The sequence below is a fragment of the Anarhichas minor genome, unplaced genomic scaffold (assembly GCF_050575085.1).
Source record: "Anarhichas minor isolate MPS153535 unplaced genomic scaffold, ASM5057508v1 ptg000102l, whole genome shotgun sequence".
NCBI classification, from domain to species: Eukaryota; Metazoa; Chordata; class Actinopteri; order Perciformes; family Anarhichadidae; genus Anarhichas; species Anarhichas minor.
This window is the reverse complement of record NW_027466548.1, coordinates 453,210-471,486: the sequence shown is the minus strand read 5'-3', so window position 1 is coordinate 471,486 and position 18,277 is coordinate 453,210. Positions and strand designations below refer to the sequence as shown.

At 42.3% G+C, this 18,277-nt stretch overlaps 1 protein-coding gene and 1 long non-coding RNA gene across 2 annotated transcripts in view; one reads left to right on the top strand and one right to left on the bottom strand.

The window, feature by feature from the left end:
• The window catches only part of il1rap (interleukin 1 receptor accessory protein), a 38,057-nt gene extending 30,306 nt beyond the window's left edge, over window positions 1–7,751 (top strand). Inside the window, exons 8-12 of the mRNA XM_076082789.1 lie at window positions 1,785–1,911; window positions 2,166–2,314; window positions 3,317–3,460; window positions 4,436–4,579; window positions 5,194–7,751. Coding sequence (XP_075938904.1) covers window positions 1,785–1,911; window positions 2,166–2,314; window positions 3,317–3,460; window positions 4,436–4,579; window positions 5,194–5,639 — 1,010 coding nt within the window. The 3' untranslated portion in view covers window positions 5,640–7,751. The remainder of the gene's footprint in view (window positions 1–1,784; window positions 1,912–2,165; window positions 2,315–3,316; window positions 3,461–4,435; window positions 4,580–5,193) is intronic.
• A 2,467-nt stretch (window positions 7,752–10,218) lies between these two features.
• On the bottom strand, window positions 10,219–11,161 carry LOC142939592 (uncharacterized). The gene is made up of 3 exons (XR_012950120.1): window positions 11,022–11,161; window positions 10,594–10,876; window positions 10,219–10,390 (listed from the first exon to the last, which is right to left on the bottom strand). It is a non-coding gene; the product is annotated as an uncharacterized LOC142939592 (long non-coding RNA).
• Window positions 11,162–18,277: the final 7,116 nt, after the last annotated feature.

Below are 18,277 nucleotides of genomic sequence, written 5' to 3'. Positions count from 1 at the left end.
ACACAAGGCAACCACAGAGAGACACAAGACAACCACAGAGACACAAGGCAACCACAGAGAGACACAAGGCAACCACAGAGAGACACAAGACAACCACAGAGAGACACAAGGCAACCACAGAGAGACACAAGACAACCACAGAGACACAAGGCAACCACAGAGAGACACAAGGCAACCACAGAGAGACACAAGGCAACTACAGAGAGACACAAAACAACATCAAAGAGACACAAAACAACATCAAAGAGACACAAGGCAACCACAGAGAGACACAAGACAACCACAGAGAGACACAAGACAACCACAGAGAGACACAAGGCAACCACAGAGAGACACAAGACAACCACAGAGACACAAGGCAACCACAGAGAGACACAAGGCAACCACAGAGAGACACAAGGCAACTACAGAGAGACACAAAACAACATCAAAGAGACACAAAACAACATCAAAGAGACACAAGGCAACCACAGAGAGACACAAGACAACCACAGAGAGACACAAGACAACCACAGAGAGACACAAGGCAACCACAGAGAGACGCAAGACAACCACAGAGAGACACAAGACAACCACAGAGAGACACAAGGCAACCACAGAGAGACACAAGGCAACCACAGAGAGACACAAGACAACCACAGAGAGACACAAGACAACCACAGAGAGACACAAGACAACCACAGAGAGACACAAAACAACCACAGAGAGACACAAGACAACCACAGAGAGACACAAGGCAACCACAGAGAGACACAAGACAACCACAGAGAGACACAAAACAACCACAGAGAGACACAAGACAACCACAGAGAGACACAAGACAACCACAAAGAGACACAAGGCAACCACAGAGAGACACAAGACAACCACAGAGACACAAGACAACCACAGAGAGACACAAGACAACCACAGAGAGACACAAGACAACCACAGAGAGACACAAGACAACCACAGAGAGACACAAGACAACCACAGAGAGACACAAGACAACCACAGAGAGACACAAAACAACCACAGAGAGACACAAAACAACCACAGAGAGACACAAGGCAACTACAGAGAGACACAAAACAACATCAAAGAGACACAAAACAACATCAAAGAGACACAAAGCAACCACAGAGAGACACAAGACAACCACAGAGAGACACAAGACAACCACAGAGAGACACAAGACAACCACAGAGAGACACAAGGCAACTACAGAGAGACACAAAACAACATCAAAGAGACACAAGGCAACCACAGAGAGACACAAAGCAACCACAGAGAGACACAAGGCAACCACAGAGCTGCAAAAAAGACCAAAAAGAGACTTAAAATGGCTACAAAAAGATGGAAAACTACAAAGAGGAAGAAATCTACTACCAAAGACACACACAGACTATTCTTTGCAGCAGGATGGTGTTTGTTTGAGTCAGAATAAACTACAGCTTGTATGGGGCGACTGTGGCTATCAGAGGGTTCAATCCCCGGCTCCGGCTCTGCTAGTCGCATGTCGATGTGTCCTTGAGCAAGACACTTAACCCCAAAATTGCTCCCGTAGTTGTGCCTACGGTGTAGAAATGTGATAGAATCTGAATTGTAAGTCGCTTTGGATAAAAGCGTCTGCTAAATGACTGTACTGTAATGTAATGTAATGTTGATCATCTTATTATGAGACTAAATATAACGTGGGATTGTGTTCGTATCATGATGTTTATAACTAACTGTAATTGTCAGATTATTGACTGGAGCCTATATTCATCTGATGTATCTAACTGTGAGTATGATTGTCCTCTCAGACGCAGACGTTCCTCTGGTGTGCACAGGTCTGTTCCCCTACCTCGACTCTTCCTGGGAGATCTGGTGGACGGTTGATGGGAAGACGTTGGATAAACTCGACCAGCGTCGCTTCTCCAAAACCAACAGGTGGAAAGAAAAGATGCAGTCTGTTATATGAATATGATGTGTTGGTAGATAAATGTAGCTGTCCCCTAACATTTCCCTGCTCTTAAAGAGTTTTTTAGCAAGAAACTGAATCCCCTCCCCCCCCCTCATAAACTATATGACTGTCAACAACCAGTCATGAGCTCAGCAGGTCTCTACAGAGTCACACATGCAGGATTTATGGGTAATACATCTTTACATAGTGAGCTCTACGTGATGTGTGTGTTTGTTTGCAGACAGCTGGAGAACGTCTTCGGGGACCGGAAGGAGGAGAGCGTGCTGCTGATCCAGGACTTCCAGTCTGAAGACCTGCACAGGGAGTACAACTGCTCCGTGAAGAACGACCGAGGCTTCGAAACCCGCAGAGCTCAGCTGGAGGAGGAGGGTGAGCAGAAGATTTAAATCTGTTTCATCTTTGCGATGAACAGTTCTACTTTGATGTTTTTTTGATTGCCGTTAAGTTACCGTCAATTAAACTCTTCCTGCAGAAGTTTCACATTAAAAGCTTAGCAGTTAAGAGTGATATGGAACTGCTGAAAAGCTTTTAGTTTGTTATGACTTGTCCGAGGTGCACAGTGTAACTTCTCTAGGTGAGAGTTCAAAGGAGGAGGAGGACGTCTCTGAAGGGGGGGGACACTCAGACTTAGGGTAGAATGGAGGTATAAAGTAATGTGCAGTACTATTGTGAGGCTTGTACTCTTTGTGATGCAAATAAATCTGCGTGAACTGAAGAAGCTCTAATCTCTCTCGTGTGTTCTGTGTTCGTTACTGAGTTGCTAGCAGTGAGATCCTGTCACACCACGAGTCAGATAGAGAAGAGTTACTGAGCCGTTAGGTGTCGCGCTTTAACACGAGTCATAAAGTCAAAGAAGCTCATCATCAACAACGGGCATGAAGAGCTGAAGACATTAGATGATGAACCTTTAGTAACTTTAAACTTTTAGTAACTTTAAACTCAGTGATGTGAATATACATGACTACATTTTAAATGATGGATATGATTTTACACAAATATATTTCAAAACACTAAATAATGTTTTCATTTATTCGTCTGTTTCTGATTTTATCGATACACAAACTTTTACAAATCAGATACTTTTTTTATGCACAAATTCAAAATGTGCATTGAAACATATGGATGGAAATGCAACACTTCCTGCTGAAATTTCAAACTAAAAGCCTGCTGAAATTTTTAACAAAATTAACTTTTAGTAACTTTAAACTTTCAGTAACTTTATAGTTTGTATATAGTGTTTCTAAATGAATGCATCAGAACTAAACCGAAGGCTCAGCTGAAGATCGTAGGACTCGGGTTATTTGTGTAACCACCAACTACAAACAAACACAAGAAGGTCGATAAACGTCTGCTGTGTTTGTTGTGCGTCAGTGCCGCTGCCGTCCTTGGAGCTGGGTTGTGGTCTCGGTGTGACTCTGGTCCTCATGCTGCTCCTCTTCGTGGTCTATCACGTCTTCTGGTTGGAGCTGCTGCTGCTTTACCGGTCCTGGTTCGGCACCGATGAGCGACACACAGGTGAGCAACAGGTGTTCTTCTGTCTGTCTGCTAACAACCCGTCGTGTTTTGCTGCTACATGACGAACCATCAACAGGTTTATATGATGTAGGCGCTTTTCGTTTAATTGAAACCACAGCAGCAGAAGAAGTCATAAAGCTGCAGCCTTCTTCTGGCCTCCTCACCTCCACCGCTGCACTTTTTACGTCCTGATACTAAATCTTCTGTTTTAATGTTGATGAACTTTTCTGTCTGGCTGCAGTCGGAGCATTTAGATTATTAAAACCTTCGACTGGAACGTTTTCATCGCGCTGCCAGATTTTATTCAACCAGCCACAAAACAGAACGACTCAAAATAAAACATTTTGATGTCAAAGCTTTTAACTCTGAAGTGTTGCATTCAGAGACGGCTTGTAAAACTTTCACCTTCGCTGTTTTCTCTCGTTAACACGAGTTCAGCTCTCTGCACATAGAGGTGGAGCAACATATGGATTTGTGTGCACTAATTATTTTCTATCTTCTGTAACATATGAAACTGTTCTTGTACACATAAACTGGAATATTTTCCTGTTCCTGGACATTTTTAAACAGAAATGATCATATTTTCTTGACGTCTACATTCGCTACTTATTGTTTGGATTGAATATTATTATAAATAATCAGATGTGGGAGTTTCCATGAACACACCATCAAGTTTCAGCGATGAGGAGCAAAAAGCTGTTGACAGAAAGTTTAAAGTCTGCAGATTAATTTAGAAAACAATCAACAGGATTTTCTCTAAACTGGTTCAAACTAAAAATAAGACGGTTTAACTGAGCTACTTCCTCTGGTGATCACATCTCATCTCATCTCATCTCATCACGGGACTTTTTGACATTGTTTCCTGTGACGTGGAGATTCACAGAAATATGAAAAATGTTCTTTCTCAATTCTCCTAATCTTTAATCAATACGGTAAAGTGTGTGTGTGTGTGTGTGTGTGTGTGTGTGTGTCCAGATGATAAAGAGTACGACGTCTACATCTCGTACGCGAGGAACAGCGAGGAGGAGCAGTTCGTTCTGTCGACTCTTCGCTTCATTCTGGAGAACGAGCTCGGATACTCAGTCTGCATCTTTGACAGAGACAGTCTGCCGGGAGGGAGTGAGTACAGCTAGTACTGCAGTATAAGTACACCGTATAGTTCACAGTGGTACTGCAGTATAGTACTCAGTAATACTGCAGTACGATGAAGTCTTAGGCTACAACTACTTGAAGTAGATGTACAGCCTCTGCTAATGGTACTACTGCTAAGATTCCTAGTACTGGCAATATCACCACTTCTGCTAATACTCCTTCCACTACTACTACTAGGATTCCTGTTACTAGTAATGTTACCACACCTGAAAGTACTACTACTACTACTACTACTACTACTACTGCTGCTGCTGCTGCTGCTGCTGCTGCTCTCCTTTCTACCATTGCTACTTAGACTACTAGTATTCCTGCTAGTACTCTTGGTACTTCTACTATTGTTTTGTTGCTATTACTGTTACTTCTACTACTTCTTTAATTATTATTTTTATTGAGGAACACAAATGTAAGTGATTTAAGACTTCTACTTCTAATATTACTAACTGCTGGTCCTCCTGGTACTACCACCGGTACTGCTAAATCAGCAATACTCCTGGTGGTATTACAGCTTCTCCTCCTTCCTCCTGTTCCTGCTGAGAAGGACGGACATCCGTCCCTTCATTAACGCTCCTGTCTCCCTGCAGCTATCACAGATGAGACTCTGGGTTTCGTGACTCGGAGCCGGCGCCTCCTGGTGGTCGTTAGTCCGGGTTACGCCTCCCGGGGCTCCCAGGCCCTGCTGGAGCTGCAGGCCGGCATCGACAGCATGGCGCTGGGCGGGCACCTGCGGGTGATCCTGGTCCAGTACAAGCCGATCCAGCGTCAGGGCTGGGTCAGGGAGCTAAGGAGGGCCCGTGTGGCCCTGGTGCTGGTCCGATGGCAGGGGGACAAGTCCAGGGAGCTGACGTCTCGCTTCTGGAAGAGGCTCAGGGTGGAGCTACCTGTGAGGAGGGTCGGCAGCACAAGGGGGGAGGAGGAGAAGCAGCTGGGCCTGATGAGGCTGCACAGTCAGAACAGCACCAACTCCCAAACGGGCCTCATCAGCAACACCATCAAAGACCCGCAGAAGATCCTGAACTCTGGAGCGTAGCCATGACAAGGTTCTGGTTCCAACCAGAGCTAGGGTTAGGGGTTAGGGTTAGGGTTAGAAGCAGAACCAGCACAGTGCCTTATTCATTCTCAACCTTTATTTTGAAACAGTCATCAACAGTTCCGGAGACCGAAGCAACAGAAATCAACAAAACAGTAAAAAATGAATATGCCGTTTTGTTTTTCAGCTTCAGTATTATTTGTCCTCTCATCGTCGCCATTAATCACTTTTCATCTGCACACTATCTACTGATTACCACAGAGTATTTTATATATATATAACTATATATGACTATAGTGTCTGTCCAGATTACAGAGCATTGTGTTCTTAACATTTCTACAAAAAGGGCAGAAGCAACCAACCAGGACACATTATAAATATGAAATATAAAGAACTGAAGTAGGACAAACATTTGAGGACAGTTGTACTCGTCCACCTGTCCTTTGAGACGTTAGCGTGCCTTATGTTTGACCTCCTAACTGTAGCATGTTAGTATAAACTAGAAAATGCATTTCCTGCAGAAAATGCATTGGAATGCTGAAAGCTGAAATTATACACAAACATTGCTGAAAATGTGGAAATTTAAAATGACTTTTCAGAAAAAATGTTTATGCCCAAAAATCATTAAAAAAAATTGCAAAAAGCTTAATAAGTCAAAAAATGTAAAGGTTAGAAACATGAACAGTCACAGCACGCCTCTCCTTAAAGAGCTGAACATTTTGATAATCGAACAGTTTTTGAAGCTTAAAAAATGCAGACGAAGAAAGGTGCCAAAAAATGAATGGAAGAAATATAAGTTGCTAAATCAGCATTCCAACAGTTATATATGTTTTGTTTTATATGATGAAACGATGTCATCAAGCTATCCTATGATGAACTGGAAGGGCGCTAGAAAAGCTATCTGGAGATGCTAACGAAAGTGAAAGATGATTTTCTGTATCCACCCCCGTGGTTCTTATCTGCACAACATTTAAAGTGTTCTTCCTTGATTAATGCTGCACCCTTCTACCAAGTTTCATAAACATTGGCTCAGTAGTTCTTCTATAATCCTGCTGACAGACGGACAAACAGAACTGAAAGCATGATCTCCTGGATGGAGGTAAAAGTCTTGTTGGTGTTGCTAGAAGAACAGTCAGAGGATTCATCCTCAGAGGACCATGAGTATTTATACATCATTTCATTTCAAGTGAATTGCACATCGAGAGAGAAGTCTGGTCATTTCTCACCCACTTCAATACAGTCAGACTTTTCTCTTAGCGACATCTAGTGGCTGTTAGATGAACTGCATCTTAACGTATGGTAAATATTATTCTTAAGTAAAAACAAGCAAACATAAAGTTGGGTGTCATCTGCGTAGAGGGACATTTACAATAACATGAAATGTTATTAAAAGTCCCACAGCTGTACAGGAGGGATCCATGTACTGCAATGTTTCAAGCAGGGGCGTCGTTAGGCTGAAGCCCCCCTAAAATGTTCTTCAGCCCCCCTAAATAATTAGGCATTATTGGCTTTAAAAAATATATTTAAAAATTTTTTGTTTTTATTTTGGTGATGTCATTAAATTAAACTATTGTTTCTCACATGGACAAGTTAATTATAACTCTAACATGCTACATATGTGTATGTTCTGGTTTGTATGTTTTCTCCCCCTTCAAATTACAATCCAGAATAGCCTATCATCATACTTAACGATATAAACCCCGGGCACTAGGATTGAACCAATCTATGAACTGTCTGAAACAATGGATATCCGCGGCCCCAAATGGGCCCCAAAAAAAATGCCACTCCCCTTAGGGCTAAGCCCCTCCTTTCTTTGAATCCTAGAAACGCCCCTGGTTTCAAGTATTGGTCAGAGAAAATGTATTGACAGAGTCAAACTTACTGATCCTTTAAAATGTTACAATTTCTCTGAACTTTCTGTATTTTTGTTTTATTTTTGGTCACTGATCCACTTATATATCCAGGTATATTATAATTGTATAATTATATTTTTCTCTTAAAAAAAGAACAGTATTGTACGGGGAGAATGCATCCTGCACTTTGTCATGCTTTATTTTATATTTTTGCATTTACCGTATTTCATCTATTTTAATAAATTAATTTTCCATCTAATCGGTCGTCATCGTCATCATTCATTCATTTCGTGCCTTCCATTTGCACAACTTTTTTTTCTTTTCTCTCCAGAAGTTTAACATGAAAACATTCATCCATAAACATTCACATTTCATTTTAAAATATGAATGTCAGTTTATAGTCAAGCTAGCAGTGCTCTGACATAAGTATTACTTAATGCCAACATTAGCACGCTATTCATCAACCTATCAGGTACTTGGAGTTATTGCTGCCCTTACTAAGCACAACCTGCGATGAAGATGATGAAGTTGTGATATATTTTAGCAGTAATTATCACTGACTACACTAAACAAAGAGAAATAGATTTCCAGCACCTTGAATCTTTCACATTCACTGCTGGATTGGAGAGGAACTGAAAAGAAGAACTAAACTCATTTGAAAGATATCTGCCAGCTCTGATTGGTTGTTTCCTCGTCAGGTGACACGCTGACACGCTGCAGAGTTCCAAAGTTTAAGTATTTTTATCTCGTCGCTCTCGAGCTCGTTTACATCGACAACGATGGATCTGAGGAAGCAAAGAACCAACAAGTGAACGACCCAAATACGTAACAACAGTCGTACTGGTCTGTTGATACTTCAACAACCCTTCTCTTACTCTTAACAATGGGTCACTGACGGAGTAGCAGTAGAAGTAGTAGTTTTAAGAGGTGTATTTGTAGTAGTAGTAGTAGTAGTTTTCGTAGAAGTAGTATTAGTAGTAGTATTAGTAGTATTAGTATAGTATTGGAGTAGTAGTATTCGTGATGGTAGTAGTACTAGAAGTCAGTGTTGGGCCGTCAGGGCCTGCAAGGCCTTCTCTGCTGGTCTAAACAGAATCACAGTTATATCTATTTTATAATTTAATAATGTTTCATAAATACACTACATGTATTATAATTATTTTCCCCATTATCTTATGTTCTCATTGCACAGCTCCTGTCTTCCTCAGTTGCTCTGCTTCCAGTGCAGCTTGTTTTAAGTAGAGCTTTTATCCAATCAGATCTCACCTCTGTGTCTCTAGGTAAGAACAGAGGCCTGCAGACTCACAAGTGCATCCATGTGCAGTTTAAGTGAATGGGGACGATGTTGTTGATTGTCATAGTGTTCAACCAATCAGATCTTTAGTTTGACATGTTGGGCGTATTCTTTGACGTGTCAGAGCTGCTAGTTGGCCTACAAGTACGTCAGCATTACGTGCAGCTCAGCAGGTGCAGCTCTGCCTCGAGGTGCAGAGTGTGCTGTGATTGGTCAGTGGGTGATCACATGACTATCGTGAAACGAAACTTACAGTTTTTCTCGATTGCTAAGTCACATTTCTTGAAACGGTCACCCATTTTCTCAAAACTGTAAACACAAAACCTCATCTTCAAGCACTATTTACAAAACCTCTGAATCCTCTTGCAAAATGAAAACTTTCGCCTCAAAACAGTTTTACCTGTGCTCAAAATCAAACACTGCTCTCAAATCATAAACAAAGTGATCAAAATAATTTACACCGTCAAGCAGTCAGTAAACAATACACCAATAAATAGAAAACACATTGTTCAAAACATATAGTTCTCAGGGAGAAGTAGATTTTCAATCTCAAAACAAATTTCATATGAATGAAAACATGTTCTATTACAGTAGCTCAAAATTGATCAGAAATTACTACTGTGCTTTGCTCTTTGCAATTTCTTTTGTTCTTCCTCCTCCTTGTACCCCTATTTTTACAGTACTGTACCCTGCGTCTCACAAACGTGTCCTTTGTCTCTGTGATACTGTAATTCTTGTTCTTTGTTGATATGAACCTGCAACCAGTCAAAATCTATTGAGCAGTCAGTACTGTTACTGTAACAAATAGAAAGCACGATGTTCAAGGCCATACAATTTGTTTATTGTACATTATACAGCCTACAATGCACTGTAGGCCTACTACAGTATACAATACTACAGTAAAAGGGACAAAAATCAAAGGAGTCAACATGTCATCAATGTGCTTCTTCTTGTCTTTGGGCTGGGTCAGGCCAGAGCACTTCGTCGACATCACAAGCAATATTTTCTCTCCTGAGGCAACGGGGGAAGAAGCCTCTTGTGTGCCGTATCCAGCCCTGACATGATTCCTCACCTATATCACCACAGGCTAATTACATGGCTTGCAGCAGATTTACTCTGGTGTAGGGTTGTCTATCATACACTTTCCATCTCCATGAGGAGAAAAACTCCTCAATCGCATTCAGGAAAGGCGAGTATGGAGGGAGGTACAAGGTCATAAACTGACCATTGATGTTAAACCATTCCCTCACCTGAGCAGCTCGGTGGAAACTGACATTGTCCAGCACTATCACATTGGTGGGAATGGGATTCTCATTTAGCTCTTGACCCTGCTGCTCAAATAAAATATCTCTTAGATTGGCCATAAAACTTAGAAGATGCTGGGTGTTATATGGCCCGAGTGTAACATGGTGATGTAGAACACCATGGTTGCTGATAGCAGCACAGATTGTGACATTGCCACCTCGTTGACCAGGGACTTCAACAATGGCCCGCTGTCCAATCACGTTTCGGCCTCTCCTTCTCCTCTTTGTTAGATTGAAGCCTGCTTCATCGACAAAGATTAACTCATGGGGTCTGTCCAAGGATTCCAAGTCAAATATTGTCTGTGTAGGAATACAATATAATGTATGTAGAATTTAGTAAGTTGTACAGAGACAGTGCTATATTGTAGAGTTCAATTAGGCCTACTGTATGCACTTCTGATTCACATACATTGGATGTACTGAAGAGTAATGTCATTCACATAGTATGTGGCAGTACTGTAGACAATGTGGATTACAGTAAATGTGTCTGAATGTACATTTACTTGCACATACTGAGCTCGCAGTTCTTTCACCCTTGGTGAGTTGCGCTCAAAAGGTACTCTGTATACTTGTTTCATTCGTATCCTGTTACGATGGAGGACACGGTCAATAGTGGAAATGCTCACACTGTCGATTCCCTGGAAGTGTGTGTTGTCTTGTATCACTCGTTCCTGGATTTCTCTGAGTCGTATTAAATCATCTTGAAGGACCATGCCCACTATAACGGTCTCTTGCTCCTGAGTGAATATAGCTCTCCTTCCACCTGCATGTGGCAGCCTTGCAGTTCTACAAAAAGTAGATGTGCACTTACAAAAAATATTCATGCAGTACAATACATACAGTGATGAACTTTACAAATGTCTATTGAAACAGCTGCATATAGTGTAGTACAGTAAATTTGCAATTACAAAAATACAGTAGCATACTGTACCTGTTCTCTTCTCTGAATGTCCTCACTATGGTGGACACAGAAAACCGGCTCAAATTGGGGTGCACTCTAAGTCCTGCTTCCCTCATTGTCAGTCCGTGGACTATAACATGGTCTATGACTGTTGCTCGAATTTCATCAGATATTTCCACACTTTGTCTTCCTCTTCCTATTCGTCCTCCTCTTCCTCTTTCTTGCCCTCCTCCTCTTCCTCCTCGTCGCCCACCTCGCATACGCACTTGTCCTCGTCCTCGTCCTCTCACATTGTTTCTTCTATCCATTCTCAGACTTTCTCCTTCCCACCTTCAACCACCTGTTTGCTCTCTAAACTGGCTTATATTGGTTGTGTCACATCATTTGATACAAGTGAAATCAATTTTGAGTGATCGTGTTTAATCAATGACATGTGTTCTCTATTTGTATTTGATTGTTGCCACTTGTGTTTACCAGTATGGATGACATGTGCATTAGACTGAGAATGTGTTTAGAGTTTTGCTGAAAAGTCTAAGTGAGATCTGCAAATTGTGTTTTACCAAGTGAAATAGTTTAAGGTATTGACAACAGACTGCACAATTAGCTAAACGAGTTCAGGCAACTGAGAACTTTGTTCAGCCAATGGGTTTTAGTGTTTTAGCAATTGAGAAAAACTGTAACAGCAGAGGCTGATGGGTAGTGAATCACATCACGTGATGCAGCTCAGCCAATCAAATATGGGCATTCTGACTGTGAGATGTACCACACACCATGACACAGGAGACTGAGACGAGGAAAGACGTTGCAGAGCAGTACGTTCAAGTTGTGAAAGTAAAATCATAAGATGATCTCTTTGGGCCGCAACTTGTCATTAAGGAGTGATGGTGGGTCCCACAGCCAGACCAGCTGAGAACCACTGTCCTCCATGAGCGCAGAAACCATTATAAAACATTATATATATTATCCTGAATGTAAGCTTCTGCATTTTCCAAATGCTTTAGTACTTATTGCAAGCCTCGTACCGAACGGTTTAATACGTACATAGTTACAGCCTTAGAAACGAATATCTGTGGCGCCATCATGTGGTTGTAAGGTGGTATTTCAGCTGCAGAACAGCAGTGAAGGCCCAGGTATTAAATGCACGGCCCGCCACTGCTAGAAGTAATAGAAATTAGTGGACATCGGTACTTTGTTTACATGTTTAATCTCTCAGCTGTTCCTGACTTCCTGTCTGTCCTCCATCAGACCTATCAGAGGCCGTCCTGCACTCCATGCAGCGAAGCCGACGCCTCCTCCTCGTCCTCAGCCCCAACTTCCTGGCAGAGAAGAGCTTCAGCCTCCTGGAGTGTCGTCTGGGTCTGTACCTGCAGCGTAGCCACCGGGCCTCCGCCGCCATCGTCGCCGTGGTTTATCGCCCCATCAGCAAGCTGCCCTGCGTGGAGGCGGCACAGATCCGGCAGGTCGCCGAAGCCACCGTGAAGTGGCGAGGGACTCGATCCGAACCGCGGCAATCGCGCTTCTGGCTGAGGCTGAGGCTGGCGCTGCCCGTCCGGCCGCTCGCTATGGGCCGGAGGTTGATCGACAGCACCTCGTCTCACTCGGACCTCGCTGCCTTGGCGCTGCAGAGAGTCCAACGGAACCAGAACCAGAAAGACACAGCCAATCAGAGCCGCAGAAACCGGCTGGCCCCGTCCAGAGGGAGGGGCAGAGCGAAGAGCTGGGAGGGGTGGTCTCAACACAGCACCGGCTGCTCAGGATGCGCTGGGTTTACTGGTCAGGTGCAGGACAGGGGGGCGGGGCTAACAGTACAGACAGAGATGCAGCAGGTGTCCCATAACATCAGGACCGAGATCCAGTCGGACCCGGTCCCTGAAACGGAGCCCACCACGATGCAGACTCCACCCACGACCCTGGATCAGCCTTTACCCCGGCCCCTGACTTCGCTCCAGAACTTCTGAGTGATGACATCAGGGGAAAAGGGGAAGGGCTAGAATGAAGCAGAGGCCCCGCCCTGAGACTAAAACCTACTAAGCCTTTATTCAGTGATGCTGCATTCAAACATGATGAGAGGGAAACAATTCTCATAATACGTCCATGGTTCATCCTCTGGAGAGCAGGAACGTGATCAGACTTCATGAACATCTGATATATTTATATTTTGCAGCCTCGTCTCACTCGCCTGCTTTTAATACTTTAAGTACAAAATGTACTTTTACTCAAGTAGAATTTCTATGGCAGGACTTTTACTTGAAACAGAATTGTTACAGCTGTGTGAAAACGAAGACAAACGTGTGACATGAATATGAATAATGAATTAACATAATTTCCTTTGTCTAGACATATGAGATGGCTCCATGGTGTCTGTTCTGTCCTGAGGCTTCAAATAGACTTTGATAAATAAAACATATTGTATTTAAAGTTTCTCTCATGAATCCTGGTTTTCTGATAGAAAACTACACACACATATATATATATATTTCAAATTAATCAATTTTGTTTATTATTGTTGTTATTATTTGACTTTGTATATGTACCTATATTATCTTGAATACATAAAGAAGAGGAAGAAGAAGAAGAAGATAATTGGAACTGGTCCCATTTCGTTTGTTTAACGTAATGAAAGTTCTGAAGACTTTTCCATCTCTGACGTCTTCCACACCAACAAACAGGATTTCTTGAACGTCTCCCTCGGGGGTCAAAGTTGAAGCGGATCAATCCTGGACCGGAAGTGCTCCATATGCGCGCAACGCACGCGCACGCATGCCGTCACAGGTGAGATGATTGACAGCCGCTGTGAGTCTGGATGTAAAGAAACTGTGAGTACAAACATGAGAAAGTGTTCATATCAATTATTATTATTGTGTTTATTACAATAAACAATTAAACCGGAAGTGGAATCCACCAGAACAGCTGATCTCTCTGTTGACAAATAAATATTAATAATAAATATGATTCAAATCCGCATTTTCTTCACTGGTTGTTTCGGTTTTGCTTTTTTAATTAAAGTGTTGTTAATGAAAATCTACACTTCCTGCAGATGTTTAAAAATAAAATGAACTGATGGAAGGCTTTTAATGTGAAACAGATGGAGGAGTCCAAACATAATGTTCCCACTTTGACACCAGTCAGGGAGTTTTTGAATCTAAAAATATATACCTGTATTCTTTTTATAATGTATCAAATGAGATAAAACATAAACGAAACAGAGACTTCATGCAGAAAATAAATATATTATTAGAAGTGAATATTCTTTGCTGCTAAATGTGTCATTTGGGTTAAACACAGTGGTGGGCCGTCAGGGCCTGCAAGGCCTTCTCTGCTGGTCTAAACAGAATCACAAAGTTATAGCTATTTTATAATTTACTAATTGTTCTTAAATACACTACATGTATTATAATTAATATCAATATTTTCCCCATCATCTTATGTTCTCATTGCACAGCTACTGTCTTCCTCAGTTGCTCTGCTTCCAGTGCAGCTTGTTTTAAGTAGAGCTTTTATCCAATCAGATCTCACCTCTGTGTCTCTAGGTAAGAACAGAGGCAGAGGCCTGCAGACTCACAAGTGCATCCATGTGCAGTTTAAGTGAATGGGGACGATGTTGTTGATTGTCATAGTGTTCAACCAATCAGATCTTTAGTTTGACATGTTGGGCGTATTCTTTGACGTGTCAGAGCTGCTAGTTGGCCTACAAGTACGTCAGCATTACATGCAGCTCAGTGTCCATGTGCAGCTCTGCAGTGAGGTGCAGAGTGTGCTGTGATTGGTCAGTGGGCGAGCACGTGACTATCGTGAAACGAAACTTAACAGCAGAGAGAGAGGCCCAATCCCAATGTCCCCCTAAACCATCAAACCCTGAACCCTCAAGGACTCACTGACGTCACCTGGTGAGTGTGAGAGACTGTGAGGGCTTGAGATGGTGTGAATATGAACGGGACAGCACTTTGCTGCAACATATCACGTTACCATGAAAACAATAAATATGCTGTATAACTGTGTCTATTTATTGTATACTTTGTACTCCCTGATGTGAACGTCTTCAGGCTCTTTCCTCACTAGATGAGAGGTAACTTCATATTTATTTACTCGTTTTTGTCAAAACAGCTTCAATTACAAAATCAAATATTTGATGAATAAATAAATAAATATCTTCTGATTTCATGTTTATTTTTTGTTCCATACCAGTTGCTGCTGGTACGACTTCACAATAAGATGCTGAACTTCACTTTTATTTTGGTGACTTGAGGTGTGATCTGAGATCAGCAGGTGTCAGCGTTCCACCGCTGAACTCTTCTTCTTCTCTGTTTGAGGGTTCTCACCTCTTAAAGGTACAGTACGCTGCTGCTGCTTCACTTTGCTTCTGGTAGAGACCTGTCAATCACCGTGTAGCCCCGCCCTAAAGCATCCCCTGCTTTATGGTCTGTTTGACTCTAAATGGACCATAATGTACTAAATGAACATCATGCTGTATTGAAGAAGACTTGAAACTAGAGATTGAGACCATAAACTCATGTTTACAATGTTTACTGAGGTAATAAATCAAGAGAGAAGTAGAGTCATTTTCTCATAGACTTCTATACAACCAGAGGAGTCGCCCCCTGGTGGACACTAGAGAGAATGCAGCTTTAACACGTGAAGCTTTGGCTTCACTTTACAGAGACGTATACGATGTCTCTACGTCACTCCTCCTCAGTCCAAATATAGTCACTTCCTGTTCACTGGTTGTAAAACTTTTTTTAAAAGATGGCGACAGCGAAATAGCCGAACTGGAGGCTTCAAAACATCAACAAACCAACGAGAGACGTTACGACGACTACGTCCTCTTCTTATATTCAGTCTGTGACTAAATCGAGTCATAAAACAAGACATTCATTGAAGAACATGAATAGAAAATACATTTAAAGATTTAGTAATTAAACATGGAGATAAAACAAGACGTAAAAGAAACACATAAAGAAATGTTTAACTGTCAAACAGCAGCTTTGTTTGTTCCACAGCGTTTAGTTAAAGTCTGAACTGAGGAACTTATATTTAACTCAGAATAAGAGTTCATGCAGAGGTTTCAACGTAATCAATATGCTCTGAGATTAAACGGTGTTATGAGCGTTGTTGAACATCATGTTGGACATCACATCTCTCTGACCTTCACCTCCTCCTCCCATCCGTCTCCTCCCGTCTCCTCTTTCATTACGCTGAGACTAATAAAGCAGAAATGGCTTTTAAAGAAAACTGCTCAGCGTTTATTGATGCTGCAGCTTCCAGCCGGACGACGTCGTCTCCAAACATCCGTCAGCTCAACGCTGCCAAACACACGACATCGAGCGTCTGTGAAGAGGTTCAGTTTCATCAGTTTATGATCTACACGATGTACTTCTACACACACGACGTACTTCTACACACACGATGTACTTCTACACACACGATGTACTTCTACACACACGATGTACTTCTACACACACGACGTACTTCTACACACACGACGTACTTCTACACACACGATGTACTTCTACACACACGACGTACTTCTACACACACGATGTACTTCTACACACACGATGTACTTCTACACACACGACGTACTTCTACACACACGATGTACTTCTACACACACGACGTACTTCTACACACACGATGTACTTCTACACACACGACGTACTTCTACACACACGATGTACTTCTACACACACGATGTACTTCTACACACACGATGTACTTCTACACACACGATGTACTTCTACACACACGACGTACTTCTACACACACGACGTACTCCTACACACACGACGTACTTCTACACACACGACGTACTTCTACACACACGACGTACTTCTACACACACGACGTACTTCTACACACACGACGTACTCCTACACACACGACGTACTCCTACACACACGATGTACTTCTACACACACGACGTACTTCTACACACACGACGTACTCCTACACACACGACGTACTTCTACACACACGACGTACTTCTACACACACGACGTACTTCTACACATACGACGTACTTCTACACATACGACGTACTCCTACACATACGATGTACTTCTACACATACGATGTACTTCTAGACATACGACGTACTCCTACACACACGACGTACTTCTACACACACGACGTACTTCTACACACACGACGTACTTCTACACACACGACGTACTTCTACACATACGACGTACTCCTACACATACGATGTACTTCTACACATACGACGTACTCCTACACACACGACGTACTCCTACACACACGACGTACTTCTACACACACGACGTACTCCTACACATACGACGTACTTCTACACACACGACGTACTTCTACACACACGATGTACTTCTACACACACGACGTACTTCTACACACACGACGTACTCCTACACACACGACGTACTCCTACACACACGACGTACTTCTACACACACGACGTACTTCTACACACACGACGTACTTCTACACATACGACGTACTCCTACACATACGATGTACTTCTACACATACGATGTACTTCTAGACATACGACGTACTCCTACACATACGACGTACTCCTACACACACGATGTACTTCTACACACACGATGTACTTCTACACACACGATGTACTTCTACACACACGACGTACTTCTACACATACGACGTACTTCTACACACACGACGTACTTCTACACACACGACGTACTTCTACACATACGACGTACTTCTACACATACTATGTACTCCTAAACATACGTTGTACTTCTACACATACTATGTACTCCTAAACATACGTTGTACTCCTACACATACGATGTACTTCTACACATACGATGTACTTCTACACATACGATGTTCAGACTCCACACAGTCACCAGAGAAGATGTTCTGTAAACTAAAGCTACGTTGAATGAGTCATCATGTTTAACGTCGTGGAACGATTGGTTAGCTTCTAACTACTCTGTCAACGTATTTTCATACAACGGTTCGTATGATTTCTTACACGTTTTCCTGCTAAAGTCCAGCAACACGTGTTCATTTCTGCTCCTTACATGAAAACAGTCTTTTCAAAATAAACTTCACAGGAAACTACTGAGTTAGGTTCCAGGAAAGATGCTCGTTCAGGTTAAATATCTACGATAGTGACGTTAATAGACAAATAAATCAACGTTGACTTCTGGTTTAACACGAAGAACAAACAAAGATCTCCGTTAGTTTGATTCCTCCTCCCTGAGTGGGTTTTTGTTGTCTTAATACTTCCTGGTTCATGATTACGTGCAGGCCATATGAACTCCTTTGGTGGGACAGTT